Below are 17375 nucleotides of genomic sequence, written 5' to 3'. Positions count from 1 at the left end.
CACATCGTTACTACGAAAGCCATAAGCCTGGCGGTAGTCTCTCACCTGTATCAAGAACAAGAAGGGATTCTTTAGACGCATGGTTCCAAAGCTCTCGCCGCGCCCACTGATCGTCTGCCACGCTTGAGTCCCTTTTATACGCTCTGACAGTGGTGACGTAGCGGATGGTGGCGCTCGATGTCGATCCAAGTGCGTCGCCCAGCCGCGCAGACCCGGTGTGTCGTCAGTAGGAAAGCCTGTCGATGCATTGGGCTGGTGGTAGTGCAATTCCGTCGGCTTCACCGTAGCTGGGTCGCACTCAGTAGCTGAAGCCGCATCGCTGTGGCTGATGCAAATCACGGCCTGTATCAAGAACAAGAAGGGATTTCAAAGACACTGTAGCGCAGCAAAAGACGAGGACACAAGAAACGAGAGACGAACACCACGAGCGCTAACTTCCAACAAACTTTATTCTCCTGAAGCATCACACTTTTATACACCAGAAAACAGTAATCACACGTGCGAACAGTATCAATTTCTTAGAAAAACGAGCTCTTTATCTGAGAGATAAATAGGTCAGGAAGCTCGTGTGTAAGCACACCTTCCATTCTCCTCTCAGATAAAGAGCTCGTTTTTCTAAGAAATTGATACTGTTCGCACGTGTGATTACTGTTTTCTGGTGTATAAAAGTGCGATGCTTCAGGAGAATAAAGTTTGTTGGAAGTTAGCGCTCGTGGTGTTCGTCTCTCGTTTCTTGTGTCCTCGTCTTTTGCTGCGCTACAGTGTCTTTGAAGTATGTACCAACAAGCCCAAAAAGCCACGCTACTGAAGAAGGGATTCTTTAGACGCATGGTTCCAAAGCTCTCGCCGCGCCCACTGATCGTCTGCCACGCTTGAGTCCCTTTTATACGCTCTGACAGTGGTGACGTAGCGGATGGTGGCGCTCGATGTCGATCCAAGTGCGTCGCCCAGCCGCGCAGACCCGGTGTGTCGTCAGCAGGAAAGCCTGTCGATGCATTGCGCTGGTGGTCGTGCAATTCCGTCGGCTTCACCGTAGCTGGGTCGCACTCAGTAGCTGAAGCCGCATCGCTGTGGCTGATGCAAATCACGGCCTGTATCAAGAACAAGAAGGGATTCTTTAGACGCATGGTTCCAAAGCTCTCGCCGCGCCCACTGATCGTCTGCCACGCTTGAGTCCCTTTTATACGCTCTGACAGTGGTGACGTAGCGGATGGTGGCGCTCGATGTCGATCCAAGTGCGTCGCCCAGCCGCGCAGACCCGGTGTGTCGTCAGCAGGAAAGCCTGTCGATGCATTGCGCTGGTGGTCGTGCAATTCCGTCGGCTTCACCGTAGCTGGGTCGCACTCAGTAGCTGAAGCCGCATCGCTGTGGCTGATGCAAATCACGGCCTGTATCAAGAACAAGAAGGGATTCTTTAGACGCATGGTTCCAAAGCTCTCGCCGCGCCCACTGACCGTCTGCCACGCTTGAGTCCCTTTTATACGCTCTGACAGTGGTGACGTAGCGGATGGTGGCGCTCGATGTCGATCCAAGTGCGTCGCCCAGCCGCGCGGACCCGGTGTGTCGTCAGCAGGAAAGCCTGTCGATGCATTGCGCTGGTGGTCGTGCAATTCCGTCGGCTTCACCGTAGCTGGGTCGCACTCAGTAGCTGAAGCCGCATCGCTGTGGCTGATGCAAATCACGGCCTGTATCAAGAACAAGAAGGGATTCTTTAGACGCATGGTTCCAAAGCTCTCGCCGCGCCCACAGCAACGTTTACAGCGAGATCTTAGTATGCTCTGAACACTGCACTCAATAAATGCTGCTGAACCTATAATAGTTTGGTTTATTGGGGTTTAACGTCCCAAAGCAACTCAGGCTATGAGGGACGCCATAGTTAAGGGCTCCGGAAATTTCGACCACCTGGGGTTCTTTAACGTGCACTGACATCGCACAGTACACGGGCATCTAGAATTTTGCCTTCATCGAAATTCAGCCGCCGCGGCCGGGATCGAACCCGCGTCTTTCGGGTCAGCAGCCGAGCGCCGTAACCACTGAGCCACCGCGGCCGGGCTGGACCTATAATAGGAAACATCATATATAATATAGTTAAAAATCGCAAAACAAAAGCATAACATTATATTGTGTTAGGTTCCTAGCCTTGTGGTAATTTTGGCAGTCATAAAGGAGATGGATGCGCTTCAGAAGCCTGAATTGGCCAAATAAAACAAGGGAGCATGCCATAAAGGGATTATTTGAAGTTAATGTGCTGTAAACTGCGAAGTAAGTGGCAGGCTACATTGGAGAAGCAAGTAAACAACTCAACTCTTTAAAGCCCATTTTAGGAGAATGAAAATCATGTATGCATCAGGAACGTTTTACAGAAGTTGTCCTATGTATGCAAGGTTTAAAGAAGTTATCCTATGTCAACTACGCATCGCACACACACACCTTACACACATCTTTCTACTGACAAAACAAATCAAACCTCTCTGCGTAATGTGTGGCGACGAACTCACAGTAAATCCCATTTTAATTTCATGTACAAAATATGAAAAGCAAAAATATGAAAAATACTTTAGAAAATTTACAACGAATACATGCGTTTAGGTGGTCAAGCACTTGGTGATTTTCCAAGTATTTCGAAGTTTCGTAACAAGCCAGTATATTAAATAAACTCTAGGTATCTTTTTTAACACAAGACATGCTAACCCTGTATTTGGCGCATCATAGCCTTTGTTGCTTTCGCGCTAAAAAACTAACTAACTAACTAACTAACTAACTAACTAACTAACTAACTAACTAACTAACTAACTAACTAACTAACTAACTAACTAACTAACTAACTAAATAACTAACTAACTAACTAACTAACTAACTAACTAACTAACAAACTAACTAACTAACTAACTAACTGGGTTTAGGTTTAAGTTTATGGGGTTTAACGTCCCAAAGAGACTCAGGCTATGAGAAACTAACTAACCAACTAACTAACTAACTAACCAACCAACTAACTAATTAAAAGCTAACTTCCTCTCCACATGAACTGGCATGCGCGGCGGGCGTGACTACAAAAAACGTGTGACTCTTTACAGGACAAATTGAAGAGCCAGAGATAATGCGCTTAAGCTAACATAGCTCTCTCAGGGGACAAAAGATCTAATTAGGAAACGCGAAAGCATGAGGGCGCCCTACTCCGCAAGCAGAACAGAACGGGCACAGCTATCAAGGTTAGTGAATAAGCCCAAGGTAGCCGACCTAAGGCAGTATATTTGGAGAGAATCGAGCATGCTCTTCAGAACGGAGTTAGCGTAAGAGCGGTTAAGAGGAAATTAGGCACAGGTAAAAACCCGAGGTATGCATTAAGAGAGGAAGAGGGCAATGTCATTAGCATTATGGATAAGATAGCTCAAATAGACCAAGAGTTCTACACAAATCTATGCAGTAGGCGATGCAATCATAACGTTAATGGGAGAAACAGTAGCGCGGAGCGAGTGGACATCCCGCCAGTAACAAAAGAGGAAATAAAGAAAGTCTTAAGACCAATGAAAAGGGGAAAGCAGCAGATGAGGATCAGGTAACAGCAGATTTATTGAAGGACGGAGGGGAGATGGTGCTAGAAAAACTAGCCACCCTGTATACGCAATGCATTGTGACCTCGAGCGTACAGGGTCGTCCACTCTTAGTTAGAATGCGCTAGCGCATGGCCGCCCTCTTTGGAGGGTCACTGCGTCCGAAACGGCTGCGCGTCGAAGCGAAGTGGCAGATGACGCGAAGCACCATGTCCAGTTAAACCTTCTCCTGCGCCACTTTGCTGCGGTGAGCGACTGTGTCGCACGCGGTGGCCCTCTGAAGAGTGCGGCCACGCGCTAACGCGTACTAACTAAGAGTGGACGACCCTGTACCAGGATCGTGGCAAAACGGTAATATTGTCACGAGTGGTGACTGCAGTCCGGCGAACAGGAAAACAACGAGGATGCCTTCTAAACGGAACTCTATTTGGGCTGACTTGTGCCCGCAAAGAACTTAATCACTCGGTGGCGGCGTAGCAAGAAGCGTGCTCGGCGGTCGTCGAGCAGAATGCCCGCCGGTGTCGGCCTTGCTCTTTTTAAACCTGATAGCGAACATTCGAGATAAAGCTTGGGAAGTTACTAGAACACTCTGGCACAAAGTAGAATCGGCTCCGTCTGGATGCGATCAATCGAGATAAATCTAGGCGCGTCTTGGAAGCTATGGAAGGAAAAATATAGGTGTAATGTTGCGAGGCCGGAAGCGGGCGGAGTGGCTAAGGTAACAGACGCGGGTTAATGACGTCCTGTACGAAGTCAGGAAGAAGAAATGGGCTTGGGCAGGGCATGTAAGGCGAAGGCAAGATAACGGCTGGCCATTAAGGGTAACGGAGTGGATTCCGAGAGAACGCAAGCGTAGCATGGGGCGCGAGAAAGTTAGATCGGCAGATGCGATTAAGATGTTTGCGTAGTAATGGTGGCCCCAACAGGCAAAAGAAAGGGTTAATTAGAGAGACATAGGATAGACCTTTGCCATGCAGTGGGCGCGCAGTCAGGCTGATGATGATGATGATGCTGTACGAACGTTCTGTCATAGCGCTGGTGCTACATAGGATGTGATCGCACCATGAAAAAGCAGGTGTGTGTTGTTACGACTCAGCTTGAGACCCGCGGTGATCACGGTGGCGGATTCAGCAGCGGAAATTTCGAAAGGTCGTTTGACCCCAAGATGACCCCAACAAAAAAAGGATGACTAGCTGGGAAGTGGCCGATGGAGCTCTTCCCACGCTCGGCTCGGTGCGAACGACCTTCCCTTCGGTACCCCGCAAGAAGCGACCGTCGATGGACAGACAACAGGGAAGAAGAGATTCACCACGTCTGAGAGTAACCGGAACGAATCGGAGGAAGCCGGCGCAGATGCGGCCGCGGTGCCAGCCCGCCTACGTCACACCTGTGTTCGATGGACACGAGCTGCTTGCAGTAATGTTGCACAGCAGTGCGAAAGAGGTGCAGACTTGCGTTTCCTTCACGAAAATTCCCACGCGTGTACTATGCACCAGGTGCCTCCGTGCTGTGCTGTGCCGATCTGTGTGTCGTATTGAATTGCCGCCTGGTGAAGGAGCGGAGCCTTAGGGTATTTAACCAGCGCCCTAAGTGAGAACGAAGGCCCGGGGCCTTGGCGACAACGCTCATCCAGTCGGTCGACGCTATGAACTCTTAAATTTTGATTCTTTCCTTTTCTATTCCAATCTGCAGTATGTAAATAAGTGCCTTGAAAAGTTCCATTAAAACCGCTTGCTTTTCTGTTTCCCAAAAATCTGAAGCTTCAGACATTCCATCGCTCGGGACGAGCACTTAGGACGCATCAACTGGCCACGCTACCCGAGCTATGATAACTGCTGGCAGCGGTGGGATGCTGCTACTCGAGATATTACAACTGGTGGCAGAGGTGGGATTCGAAGACCCAACAACTGTGGATCAGCGATGGGGATCTGAAGCTACAAGCGGCAACAACGGTCGGCCAGCGAGAGGGCAGCTGTCTTGGGACATGATCACATGTGTGGGTGAGTGTTTGGCTTTTCCTCTGATGTGGACCAGGTTCTAAAAAAGGGTTAAAATTTAGAACTGGTAGAGACCTGTGCTTAAATCCTAGAGGTCTGGTATTTTTTCATAGTTGTTTTGGAAATAGCCCAGACTCAGAACGATCATGGACCTACAGAAACTGCAGAAGCTGGACCTGTTGCTGTTGTGTGAGGAGTTGGGGATTGATACAAGGGGTATGGTACGAAAACCCGTGATCATTCAGGCAATTACTGATTGGGGGGCAGATGATGAGGAGCTCAGTGAGGCGTGGAGCCTCATCGAAAAAAAAAAGGAAGAGCAGCTCAGGCAGCAGAAAGATCGGGAAAAAGAGAAAAAGAAGCGTGAGCGCGAAAGTGAGAATGAAGCAAAATTACTGCAGCTAAAGGCTGAGCTCAGTAAGTTAGAAATGAAGTTGAGCAAGAGGTCGGATGGTTGTCCCCAGCAAGTGGTACCTCTTCTCAACAAGGAGGCAGACGAGACGTGTGAAACGATTCCGCAGCGGCAGATTGAGCTCAGTAAGTTATGAATGGAGTTGAGCGAGAGGTCGGGCAGTTGTCCCCAGGAAGTGGTACCCCTTCTCAACAAGGAGGCAGAGCAGGCGTGTGAAACGATTCCGCATCAAAGCCTCCGCATGGAGAAAGAAGAAAGGCGAAACCTTCGCGAGGAGAAGTGTAGTGAGAGACGGGCTGAGCTAGATAAACTACGCGAACAAGAGCTGCAGGAGCGTAGGCGTAAAGTTCAGTTGCTGAAATGGGAAAGAGAGATCGTTTGAGAGTTTTTCGCAGAGGAGAAATCTTCAGAGGATTCATCGCAAATTTTAAATTTTCTCTCTCTTAAATTTTCGTTCTTTGCTCTTCTATTCCAATCTGCAGTATGTAAATAAGTGTCTTAAAAACTGCCATTAAAACCGCTTGTTTTTCCGGTTCCCAAAAATCTGAAGCTTCAGACAATCCCTCATCCCGGACGAGCCCCCAGGACGCTTCAACTGGCCACGCTACCCGAGCTATGATAACTGGTGGCAGCAGTGGGATGCTGCTACTCGAGATATGACAGTGTGCACCCTCCTACGCTTGCTATCTTACGATAATTCACAGAACAGAGGCCTTCAACAAACGATGGCCTTGATGGCGATATGCGGACATAGTGTGTGCGGATTCCACCGGCGGCTTGTGGTTGTCTTTGTGGTTGACCCTGCTCTTTGGCGCCCGTTCCTGCGTTTCACGGCGTCGTCGCCGCCGTCGCCCCTCGTAACCACAGGGAGGAAAAAAAACATCCTCCATGCGTAACTAGCGTCGCAGCAGAGGCAGCACGCTGCTCTTATTGCGCACGCTCCTGGCGCCATCTCCGGCGACATCCCGATAACTTAATTGCTCTCTTGGCTCCTCCTCCAATGCCACCCCTGTGCGGCGGCAATAAGAGCTCCGGATCAGTGGCGGCGGCGGATCTCGATGTGTGCACCGCCCGAGCCGAAACGCACAGCCGCTGCCGTTCGCCACTGCGAACCGCTTGCCTATATAAATAGTTTATTCTCTGACAGTTCTTTGTAAGCCTTGAGCGAGGCAACCCGCGGAAGTCATTTGTATGCCGCTGCTGCTAAACGAGCTGTCAGAGCAGAGGTCCAGGGTCTTCGCCGCCAGCATCAGAGTTGCGTGCCACCGAAGCAGAAACTTACCGTCGCCGCCGTCGAATACCTTGCGTCAATCTATCGAAAAGCTGAAACAGCTGATGAGCTGCGCTCAGATTTCGTATTAGGAATTAACGTATTCATCGGCAGTTTGTTTAATATAATTTTTTATGAGTTACTTTCTAAGTAGGAAATGGCTACAGCACTAATTTCCTATTAACCAACACCACATATAACAAAAGGAAATAAAAATGGAAGCTTTCGCCTTTCCTTCCTCGGTAGGTGTTAGGCTTTTTACATATATATATATGCAATCACAAGCCCCGTATTTCCTGATCGCAGACAGATACAATATTGTGTGTGCGCGCAATACAAGGTTATAAAAATGTTCTACACATGTTCGCTCCGAAAGTGTGGAAGGATCGCGGTCTTTGTAAGAAAACCATGAATCCCTATAGTCCATGGTAGAGAGACGGTGTTGTAGATGGTCCTTGGCGATCACAAAATGAACAAGGGAGGAGAAAACCTCAGGTTGCTTCAGCCAACTTTTTGACAAGAGGACTTGTCTTCGTCTGGCCCTATAGCCATTCAAGCTAAACGCCATCGTTAAATAACGCCTCCAGGTCACCAAACTAGTACATAGTACACGAACGCAGCCTCAAAAGGGAAAATGACAGCCTCATCTGTGTAACTTGGCACGAGTGTGCTCATTTCTACAACAATGCACCCACACCTTTGGAAATAATGGAAAACTGTCCCGCTTCCATCGCACATAGCGTCGAACTTCCTCCTCCGAACTGCGGACCTATACACCACGCAATTCTTGTGGAGGGCTCATACAGCACCTAAGAAGTTATCTGCTATCTATATTCACCATCTCGCATATCTAACGCGACTCTGCCTTTTGAGAACTGGCGCATGGCTTAACGTGCGGAATTCTACCAGCGTCGTCCTCCCTGTGCGCCGGCGGATATGGCGGTCTGTCCTCAGAGCGGTGCGACTCAGCTGAATTCAGTTTGTATCACCATGAACATGGTAGGAGCCTTCGCCAAAAAGCTGCTTGATGGAGCTTGATAGGGTCCCCAATGACGCCTCGTTTTGTCTGCGCCCACGTTTTTCCATCGTGACCGGCCTCCATACCCCACTTTTCATCTGATTGTCCCAATGACGACATCAATGTAGTCAGTGTGAATACGTGAACACCAGAGGAAAAAAACAAAATAGATAAACAAAACTTGCGAATTCATATACCAGGATATACAATATAAAACACGTACCACAAACAGTATTAGGACAGAGGTGATGAAATCATTAAGCATCACGCAATGAACTATTCTGTACAGATTAGAGATGCATGAGAAAGAGACACTGCATGAGATTTTAATGCATACATATTCTAAAGTAGCGCATACATCAAAACATAGTATATGCATATGTGAAAGCTAAAAAAGGGAGTATTTAAGGAGGAACTGATGCATACCCGCTCCCAATGCTTGCATTCTGAGCCAGGACAACACGCAAAACCCACCTCACATAACACACCAAGCACTACGTTCAGGGCAACACTGGCTACACCCTTCGAAAATATCTGCCGGGGATTCTTCAAATACTCTAAGAGAGGAATAAGCCGGGCTAGTTGGTACATCATTTGGATAGAAACAGCGCATAGACGGGACTAAGAAGAGAGAACACACAGACACAGGCGCTGACTGTCAACTGAAAAGTTTATTGCACCAACGGCGATATGTAGAACCCATATCTCCCTCACATGGTAAAAAATCTCGAGAAATCTGATTTCTTTTTTTTTCAAGTTAATGGAATGAGTGCAGACGCATTTCTCTCCTCGTTTATGAATGACATATTTATGAATGAGTTTATGAATGAATATTTGAAGCGTATGTCATTCATAAACGAGGAGAGAAATGCGTCAGCACTCTTTCCATTAACTTGAAAAGAAAAAAAATCAGATTTCTCGATGGCTAATTGCGATGAAACTTGTAACCTAGTTTTAATGTTTTCATGTTTTTTTTTTTATGTGGGGGAGATATGGGTTCTACACATTGCCGTTGCTGCAATAAAATTCTTTCAGTTGACAGTCAGCGCCTGTGTTTGTGTGTTCTCTCTTCTTAGTCCCGTCTACTGCGCTGTTTCTATTCAAACTCTGACTAAATTAATGACAGTACTGAAAGCACAGGATTGGTGAAAAGTACTCAGGTCACGTTGCCTGTTTTTGATCCCGGTAGTGGCTATGCATGACTCCATCCACCTCAAGTCAAAAATCAGTGAAGGGTGAGTCTCATCTTGAGCTTGCTGGACATTGGTTTCTTCGTGGGTGTTGTGAACACTTGAAAGCACCGCTCAAAAAGAGATTGTATCGCGAAGATATTTCACCAACGTTGAACATACATACAGGGGACAAGAGCTGCCCTGACAGAAATTGCGCTGCGTGTTCACGTTTAAGTGGTATTTTTGTCACAGGTTCATTTGCCTGAGCAGTAAAACAAACGAAATCGTTAGCTGGGAACTTGTTGCTGAAAACGGCCAGCTTTGCATGTTCAGACATTGCTGTACTCGACGAATCGCCGTTGACCATTGCCATTTCCGGACCTGTTTAAGTAACGTATCAAAATAGCCAGCAGCAGAAACACCATGGCTAAACTTGCCTTCCGCGATTAACACAAAGCATAATTCAAAATTCAAACTTCATAGGATGAGAGGTTTTACGCTATATGACAACAAAATAGATAAAATGAGTGCGTGCCGAAAAGTACTTTTCTCATACGGTAAATGACTGGACTTGGTTTCTTTGCATCTGTGCCTGTTCACACTTCTCGGGCCATCTGCGTAGTTTTTACTAAATATACATTGTACCTGCACACGCATAGTAAGACGCCCGAGCTGGACAGTGTAGTCTTTATGGGGTCACAACGACCGTGCTCACCTGAATCGAAGGCGGAGTACGTGCCCAGGAGCAGGAAGATCAGCAGGACGAGCAGCACGGCGATGAGCGCGTACCGCCGGGTCTTTCCTTCGTCCTGGTTGCTACAGGAAAGAGAGGGCGTCATTACACTGTGATAAATTTCACACCATTAAACGGAATAAACTGACTAACATACCCTTGGAACCGACAAAATTGGACTCTCTGGTGCTCATTCAACCATCATGCACCCTAGCATTTTAGGGGCGGTTGCTGTCACTAACTTCGCGCACCTTTAGCGTCAGTTCTCAGACACCCTTAGAGCGTGTGGGGGTAGCGGTCTCGGACACAAAGGAGATGCACTCGACTCAGCTTGGCAAGCTCAGCGGCGACAAGCTACCAGGTGACAAGAGGTTTTTGGTCGTTTGGTGCCCAGCTTTCGCCGGTCGCAAGCCAGAGAATTGGTCGGAGCCAAAGGTTCACAAACAAAACAAAGTTTATACAGCAATTAGGCGACACAGAGGATTTCACAATCACTAGTACAAACACGTACAATGTGATTAACAAAACAATGGCATTCGCGCAAAGTTAAACTCGAGAGAGAATACAATGCAAACGAAACATTGCACCTAAAGTGCACTTACACAAGAGAGAGGTAAACAAACAAAACACAATTTGTTCACCGGACACTGCGACAGTCCGACGACCAGAGGTTCACGACGATGCCATCCCGCTACTGGCGAGCGCTGCCTCGTTGAACCGCGGCTGGACGAGTGGTGTGGTACCGGGAGTCGAGCGGACGCGCTTCTCTGAAGCTTAATTGGCGGCTCGGACTAATCGACAGCGGTCAACGCCTTTCTTATATAGGCTTGCTCATGTCTGTCCATTTATCGTCCCAAGGCAGGCGCGCCCACACACACAGTATCGGCTGTGCAGTCTCCTTCTCCTTCTCGCGCCGCTCACGCGTCCCCATTGGTCAAAACGCCGGGAGTGGCTTCGAGGAACATCGAGAAATTTCGAGTGCGGCGCCGCCGCTGACGCGCCAGTCAAGAGGGGGAGGGCCTCTCTTAGCATACGCAAGGCTACGCCCTCTCCCTCGTTTTGAAGTAGAAGCATCCTCGACATTCTAGAACAATCGACGTCATGGCTGACGCAATTCCTCGGTGCGTTGCGTCAACGAGCGATTGTGGAGGGGGCAGCCACACTAACAAAGCTAGTCCTTCTCCCGGGTTTCCTTCTCTCGGGTTTTACGACCCGTGCCGGCGAGATGCGTCGGCGCGGTTTCGGCTTCTTTGTTTCAAAAATGCGCCGAGTTTTGTGGCAGGTGCATATGGCCAAAATACCCGCCAGTGCATGCAAGGGTGTTCCTGTGAAAATTGTAAAGCTGGCTTCACCTTAGGGCTGCATGCTAGACTAGTTGGGGAAGGGAAAAGGTAAAAAAAAGAAAATATAGCCCTAGATTGTGTGTTTTGTGGACGAAATATGTGAGCGTAGTTCCTGTGACGGTATCAAGCGCACGTATGAAGCAGAAACATATACGTTCGGCCTTTTTTTATATTTTTTACTGATGCATCGACGTGATTGTGAAGGAAACATTCCACATTGCGACCCCAACTTACCAATTATGAAAGCAGTACAAACGCTTTCACGGTGCCGATAGCATGAGCTCTTGAGGATTGCCCTTTGAGGGAGGGTTTAAATCATTCGCAGCTGAGAACATTCATACAGCGGCGTGAAAAATATGGGTTCACTTGCAGCTGAGAAAAAAAGTTGTTGGTTTTATTACAAATGCCAATAAAAAGTGTTGGAATAATACCTATGCCCTGAATGTGGGTGCTCATTGCTTGTTTTGATAGTAACGTGCTCCTGTACAGAATCCATATCAAGGTGAAGCAGTTGAGACTGCATCGAAGTGAAAAGAGAGCTCATTACGTTGAACTCTTGCGAACACTGGCAGCGGCAGCGGCACGGGAAAGGCACCATCTTAAGATGTTTTCTCTGCAATTGCAGATATGAAGTTTTGACATCGACTACAACCGTCTGCGTGCACGTGTGCTGGTTGCTGCGGAAGATAACGTCATCCAAGACTGCACTGCTACCGGCCAGCGGATACGCCCACCCATCGGACGAGGCTATAAAGAAAGTCCAGAGACCAGCGGCTGTCACACTGGCAGCGGCAGCAGCACGGGAAAGGCACCATCTTAAGAAGTTTTCTCTGCAATTGCAGGTTAGTTGCTGCTGTGTTAACCCTTAATCTGCCACTCCCGAGATAACTCGGACTACCAGATATACACACCCCCTGCCTCTCCCGAGTTAACTCGTTTTGGCTTTTTAACTCACCCCCTGCCGCTCCCGATAATACTCGTGTAAAAATAAACGATGCAAACATGTAGCGCCATCTATGGAGAAACGCTATAAACTCATAGATCTTGTAGGGCAAATTTTACACAACAGATAGCGCGCACGTTTCGACATCCGTCGCATCCCAGTCGCTTCGTTTTGGTTTCCGCACAGGAGCCGTGTGAGGCAATGTGCCACACTCGTCCGCACTTTGACGGACGAAGAACTTCGAAATTGCTTGTGAATTCGGAGTCCAATGATAATGAGAACGAGGAACGAGCCCACCTAAGTGCCTTGTCGAGTGATGACAGCGATGAAGTCCCGCTGCCACCGAAAAATCCGCGTAAGAAGAGGAAATCCGACAGGCCAGATTGGTGCTGTAACATTTCATTCATTACAACTAATATCTATAAGATTATCCTGAATAAACATGTCTACATGTCCTGCAGAGCATTTTAGTGCGTTACTAGCAAAATATTTCCAGGAAACTAACATGCGAAAAAAACCCGGCAGGGTGTGTGCAGGTGTGAGTAAAAAAACCTGGCAGTGAAAGGGTTAATATATCTTCCCGCTGTCTTCTCTTACTGCTGCTGCTGCTGCCAAAAGTGTCGCTATGCCCCTTGATGAACAGTGTGGGTCATCTGATATGCAACTCAAAGAACTTGATTCCAAAATCGACTGTAGTGACTGTAGATCTGTCTATCACACGGGAAAATGTGCAGGAATTTCAGATGCTACTATCAAGTCAAAAGGGGAGCAGTATCGCAGTGCTTGGCGTTGCTCAAATTGCAGGCGTTCGAAAGGTCGTGCTCCACAACTCGATAGATCCAGCACTGATACGGATGACCAGGATGTTCGTGCACAGCTGAAATCAATCAATGAAAAGCTGGAGTACCTTTTACTGCTAAAAGAAACAGTTGACAGCGTCGAAGACACAATTCAGTACATGAGTGACCAGTACGATGAGCTTCTAACTCGGGTAGAAAAGAACGAACGTGAGGTCAAGGAACTGAAACACAGGGTAGACAAGCTTGAGAAGCAGGACGATGAAATAACGCAGCTGAAAAACGAAATGGACTGTTCGGAATGGAGAAGCCGAAAGCTGAACCTTGAATTCCATGGAATTAAAGCAATGAAGAATGAAAACATGATTGATGAGATAAATAAGCTGGCAACTCTAAACAACCTGCCACAGATTCAGGAAAGTGACATAGTGTCCACTCATCGCCTGCCCTCAAAGCAAGATAAGATACCTGGCATTATCTGTCGTTTCGCCAAACAATCAGTAAGAGACAAATGGTGGCAAAACAGGAAAACACTGTGGCAAGGAAATGACAGCATTTTTGTGTTAGAAAACCTGACAAAAAGGACACGTACTCTGCTTACCGAAACAAAGCTCTGGGCCAAGACAAATAACTACAAATACGTACGGCACAACAACAACAAGGTCTTGGTCCGGAAAGCTGATGGGCAAAACGCGGTGGTCATTTCCTGCTCTAGTGACCGCGACCAACTTAAGCAACAGATTAGCTGAACACAAAGAACACTATGGCACCTACTCACTCTTATGTATTGCCACACACTTTCAACCATCACTTAGGTACAGCGTTTTCGAAGGCTTTCAGATGTTTTCACTTAAACATACGTTCTTTTACTCGCAAGGAACATGATTTACATCTCTTTTTTGAGCAAACAAAGCAATCCTTTGACGTCATTATGCTGACAGAGACTTGGTGCGTTGACGATGTGAACATCTTTCGGCTTCCATTGTACAATACTTTCTACCTGAATCGAGCAACAGGTCGTGGTGGCGGAATATGCACCTTGGTTAAAAAGCCGTCTGCATGTGAAATATTGAACCAGTTTGCAGTAATAACTCATGACTGTGAATTTTTATCAGTGATACAAAACAATACTGTTTTCGCTGTTTGCGATCGCCCGCCGAATGGTTCCGTTACATTATTTTTGGAGTTCTTAGAAACTTTTCTCGTCTTTATAAATGATAACAATTTCAATTTAATTTATGGCGGAGACATCAACATTAACATGATGAAGAATGATTACCCAAAACTTAGGCTAGATACTCTCTTGGAGATGAATGCGTGTTGGAATACTATCAGTCTTCCTACCAGAGTGACCGAAATTTCGTCATCTTTAATTGACGTATTTATTACGAATTTAAGTTCAGAAGTCATTAACGCTGGCGTCTTCGCATCGGATCTCAGTGATCACTTGCCGATATATTTATGTTTCAAGGGTCACGTACGAAACCAGGAAACAAAGACAAACCATTTCATTCAACTAATAACAGATCAGACTCTTTCTATATTTCGTGAGAAGATAGCTCAGACATGGTGGGACACTGTATGCGATCTTAAAGACGCGAATTTCGCTTACGAGGCTTTTTTCAGCCTATTGAAAGAAAGTTATGACACTAGCTTTCCTTTTAAGTGCATTAAACAAAAAAAAAATACGTAAACCATGGATTAGTGCAGAGCTATCTGCCAGAATACGGAGAAAGAATGCATTCTACAGTGAATTTATAAAGACCAGAGACCCTGAAATATTTCAGGCTTTTAAAAAAATTAGGAATCGTTTAGGCAAAGATATAATACAGGCCAGGCGAGATTACTATACACTTTCCTTTAATTCACTAGTTCCACGTATGGCCACAACGTGAAAAAAACTGAACTCTTTGTTGAATTGCAATATTCCTGAGGAAAGGATACAGAGCTTAAAAATAAATGGTCTTGAGTTAGAGGAAAAAGCACTTGCTGACGCTTTTAACGAACACTTTGTTAAAATTGGAAGTAACAACGCACCAGACAATGATCTTGATGGTATTCCATACAACTCTAGCTCTATATTTTTGTATCCAGTAAATGAGGGGGAGATAATTAGCACAATTCACAGTCTAAATAATAGTACCGCTAAAGATATTGATGGTATCCAAATAAAACCCATCAAATATGTTGCTGACCTTCTCTCTCCTTGTCTTACATATATCTTTAATATCTGTTTAAGCGAAGGCACGTTTCCTCGAACGATGCAGATAGCGCGAGTCGCTGCGCTCTTTAAAAAAAGCGATAAAAACGACTTAGGAAACTATCGACCGTTATCAATCCTTCCCGTCTTTTCAAAAGTCTTCGAAAAAGTTATTTTAAAGCGACTATCCGAATTCGAGCAGAAACATTGCCTGCTGACTGACTGCCAGTATGGCTTCCGTAAGGGTTTAGGCACACAACTCGCATTGCTACAACAAAAAGCACATATACTAAATCAGTTTTAAGAAGGAAGACTTGTATTAGGAATTTTTATTGACCTGTCCAAAGCCTTTGACTCCATCAGTCATCAACTTTTAATTAAGAAACTCCAGCACTATGGCGTTCGTGGTAAAGCCGCATCTCTTATACGCTCCTACTTGGAATTTCGTAGACAAATAGCCGTCATAAACAACCACAGTTCTAACCATTATCTATTTCAGCAGGGGTCCCACAGGGCAGTATATTAGGACTTTTTTTATTTAATATGTACGTGAATGATATTGTGAATATTGATGCAACCGTGAAATTTATCATGTACGCGGATGATACCAGTATATTATTAACCGGTAAAACTAGTGACGAACTTGTTGATGCTGCTAATTTAACATTAATAAAACTAGACGAATGGACACGTAAAAATACCCTAACGATTAATGCAAACAGAACAAAAGCCGTATTCCTTCGAAGTAAAAAAAAAACATAACAATGCAAAAGTCTATCTACTTAAATGCCTTGTATTTATTGCTGTATTTTGTGTTACAACTTGTATTTAACATTTTTCAATTTTGCTAAACCTGTTCTTTTTTGCATATATTATGTATTCGCCCCTCCTGCTTGGGCCTACTGTAGGCCTGCAGTATGTTCTAAATAAATAAATAAATAAATAAATGCCCCTCCTCTCGAAATAACTTCCAGTATTAAGACATTAGGTGTTATCTTTCAGCAGAATATGTCATGGGACGTCCACGTGGACAGCATGCTTATTAAGCTGGCACAAGTAATTGGGCTAGTATACCGCAATCGCAATTTACTACCACCAAAAATCTTACTGTTAATTTCTAATACCCTATTCTCCTCCCGACTCAATTATTGTCACTTAGTTTCGTCTACGACAACTTACGGAGATTTGCAGAAGCTTCACAAGTTGCAGAAAAGGTTTGTAAGAGTAATAGAAAATCTGCCGTTTTATTCACATACGTATCATATATTTCCCAAATACAACATAATTCCTGTTACCAAGCTCTTTGATTATATCCTTTCCAAGGCAATTAAGAATGAAAACGCCAGCAACAGTTCATTTCTACATCGTCTAGCCAGGTTACAACAAAACACTACTACACGCCAGACACGTCACACGGAGCTCTGGAAAGTAACGACGTTTCGCACAACATACGGCCTACAAACACTACAGAATAAACTACCCTGGTAACTAAATGATTTAAATCATAAACATATCCAACTTGAAGAGGTGACGTTCAAAACACTCCGCCGGTATTTCAACTTGTACTAGGACACTTCGCTTGTCATTCCTGTTTACTCTGTGACATTGTTGTTTACCCTGACTGTACCGCTTGTCTGTATTCACTTTCATTTGAATTTTATTTGAAGCAAAAATGTGCTTAATTTATCTGTTACTTTTGCTAAACTAATTGCCATCGCACATGAATGTTCCGCTGCTTTTGTAAGTGCTTTCTAGCTTCATCCTAACACATTTTCTGTATAACTTTATGTAGTTCTTATGAGTGATTGTAACTGCAGATGTTTTCATGTTTTGTTCTATTTTCTTTTTGGATGAGACATGCCGTTTCGTTGCGCCTATGATGCTGTCAAGTGTATAGGGGGGCCTCCGGCTTTGTCAAGCTGTCGCTTGTGACAGCTTC

The 17375-nt window shown here is 45.8% G+C and overlaps 1 protein-coding gene across 1 annotated transcript; it reads left to right on the top strand.

Moving 5' to 3' along the window:
• The first annotated feature begins 13064 nt into the window (after nucleotides 1-13064).
• Nucleotides 13065-13985, top strand: LOC149325833 (uncharacterized). The gene has a single exon (XM_089563694.1). It carries the CDS (start codon nucleotides 13065-13067, stop codon nucleotides 13983-13985), a length of 921 nt encoding a protein of 306 aa, XP_089419820.1.
• Nucleotides 13986-17375: the final 3390 nt, after the last annotated feature.

This window comes from Amblyomma mixtum, chromosome 10, assembly GCF_055824585.1.
Source record: "Amblyomma mixtum isolate Tamu chromosome 10, ASM5582458v1, whole genome shotgun sequence".
NCBI classification, from domain to species: domain Eukaryota; kingdom Metazoa; phylum Arthropoda; class Arachnida; order Ixodida; family Ixodidae; genus Amblyomma; species Amblyomma mixtum.
The sequence above is the reverse complement of the archived record's forward strand: the minus strand, read 5'-3'. Positions and strand labels throughout refer to the sequence as shown.

Bases quoted from the DNA above. Each gene is read 5' to 3' on its own strand.
- LOC149325833 (XM_089563694.1), top strand. From the start codon at position 13,065: ATGCCCCTTGATGAACAGTGTGGGTCATCTGATATGCAACTCAAAGAA.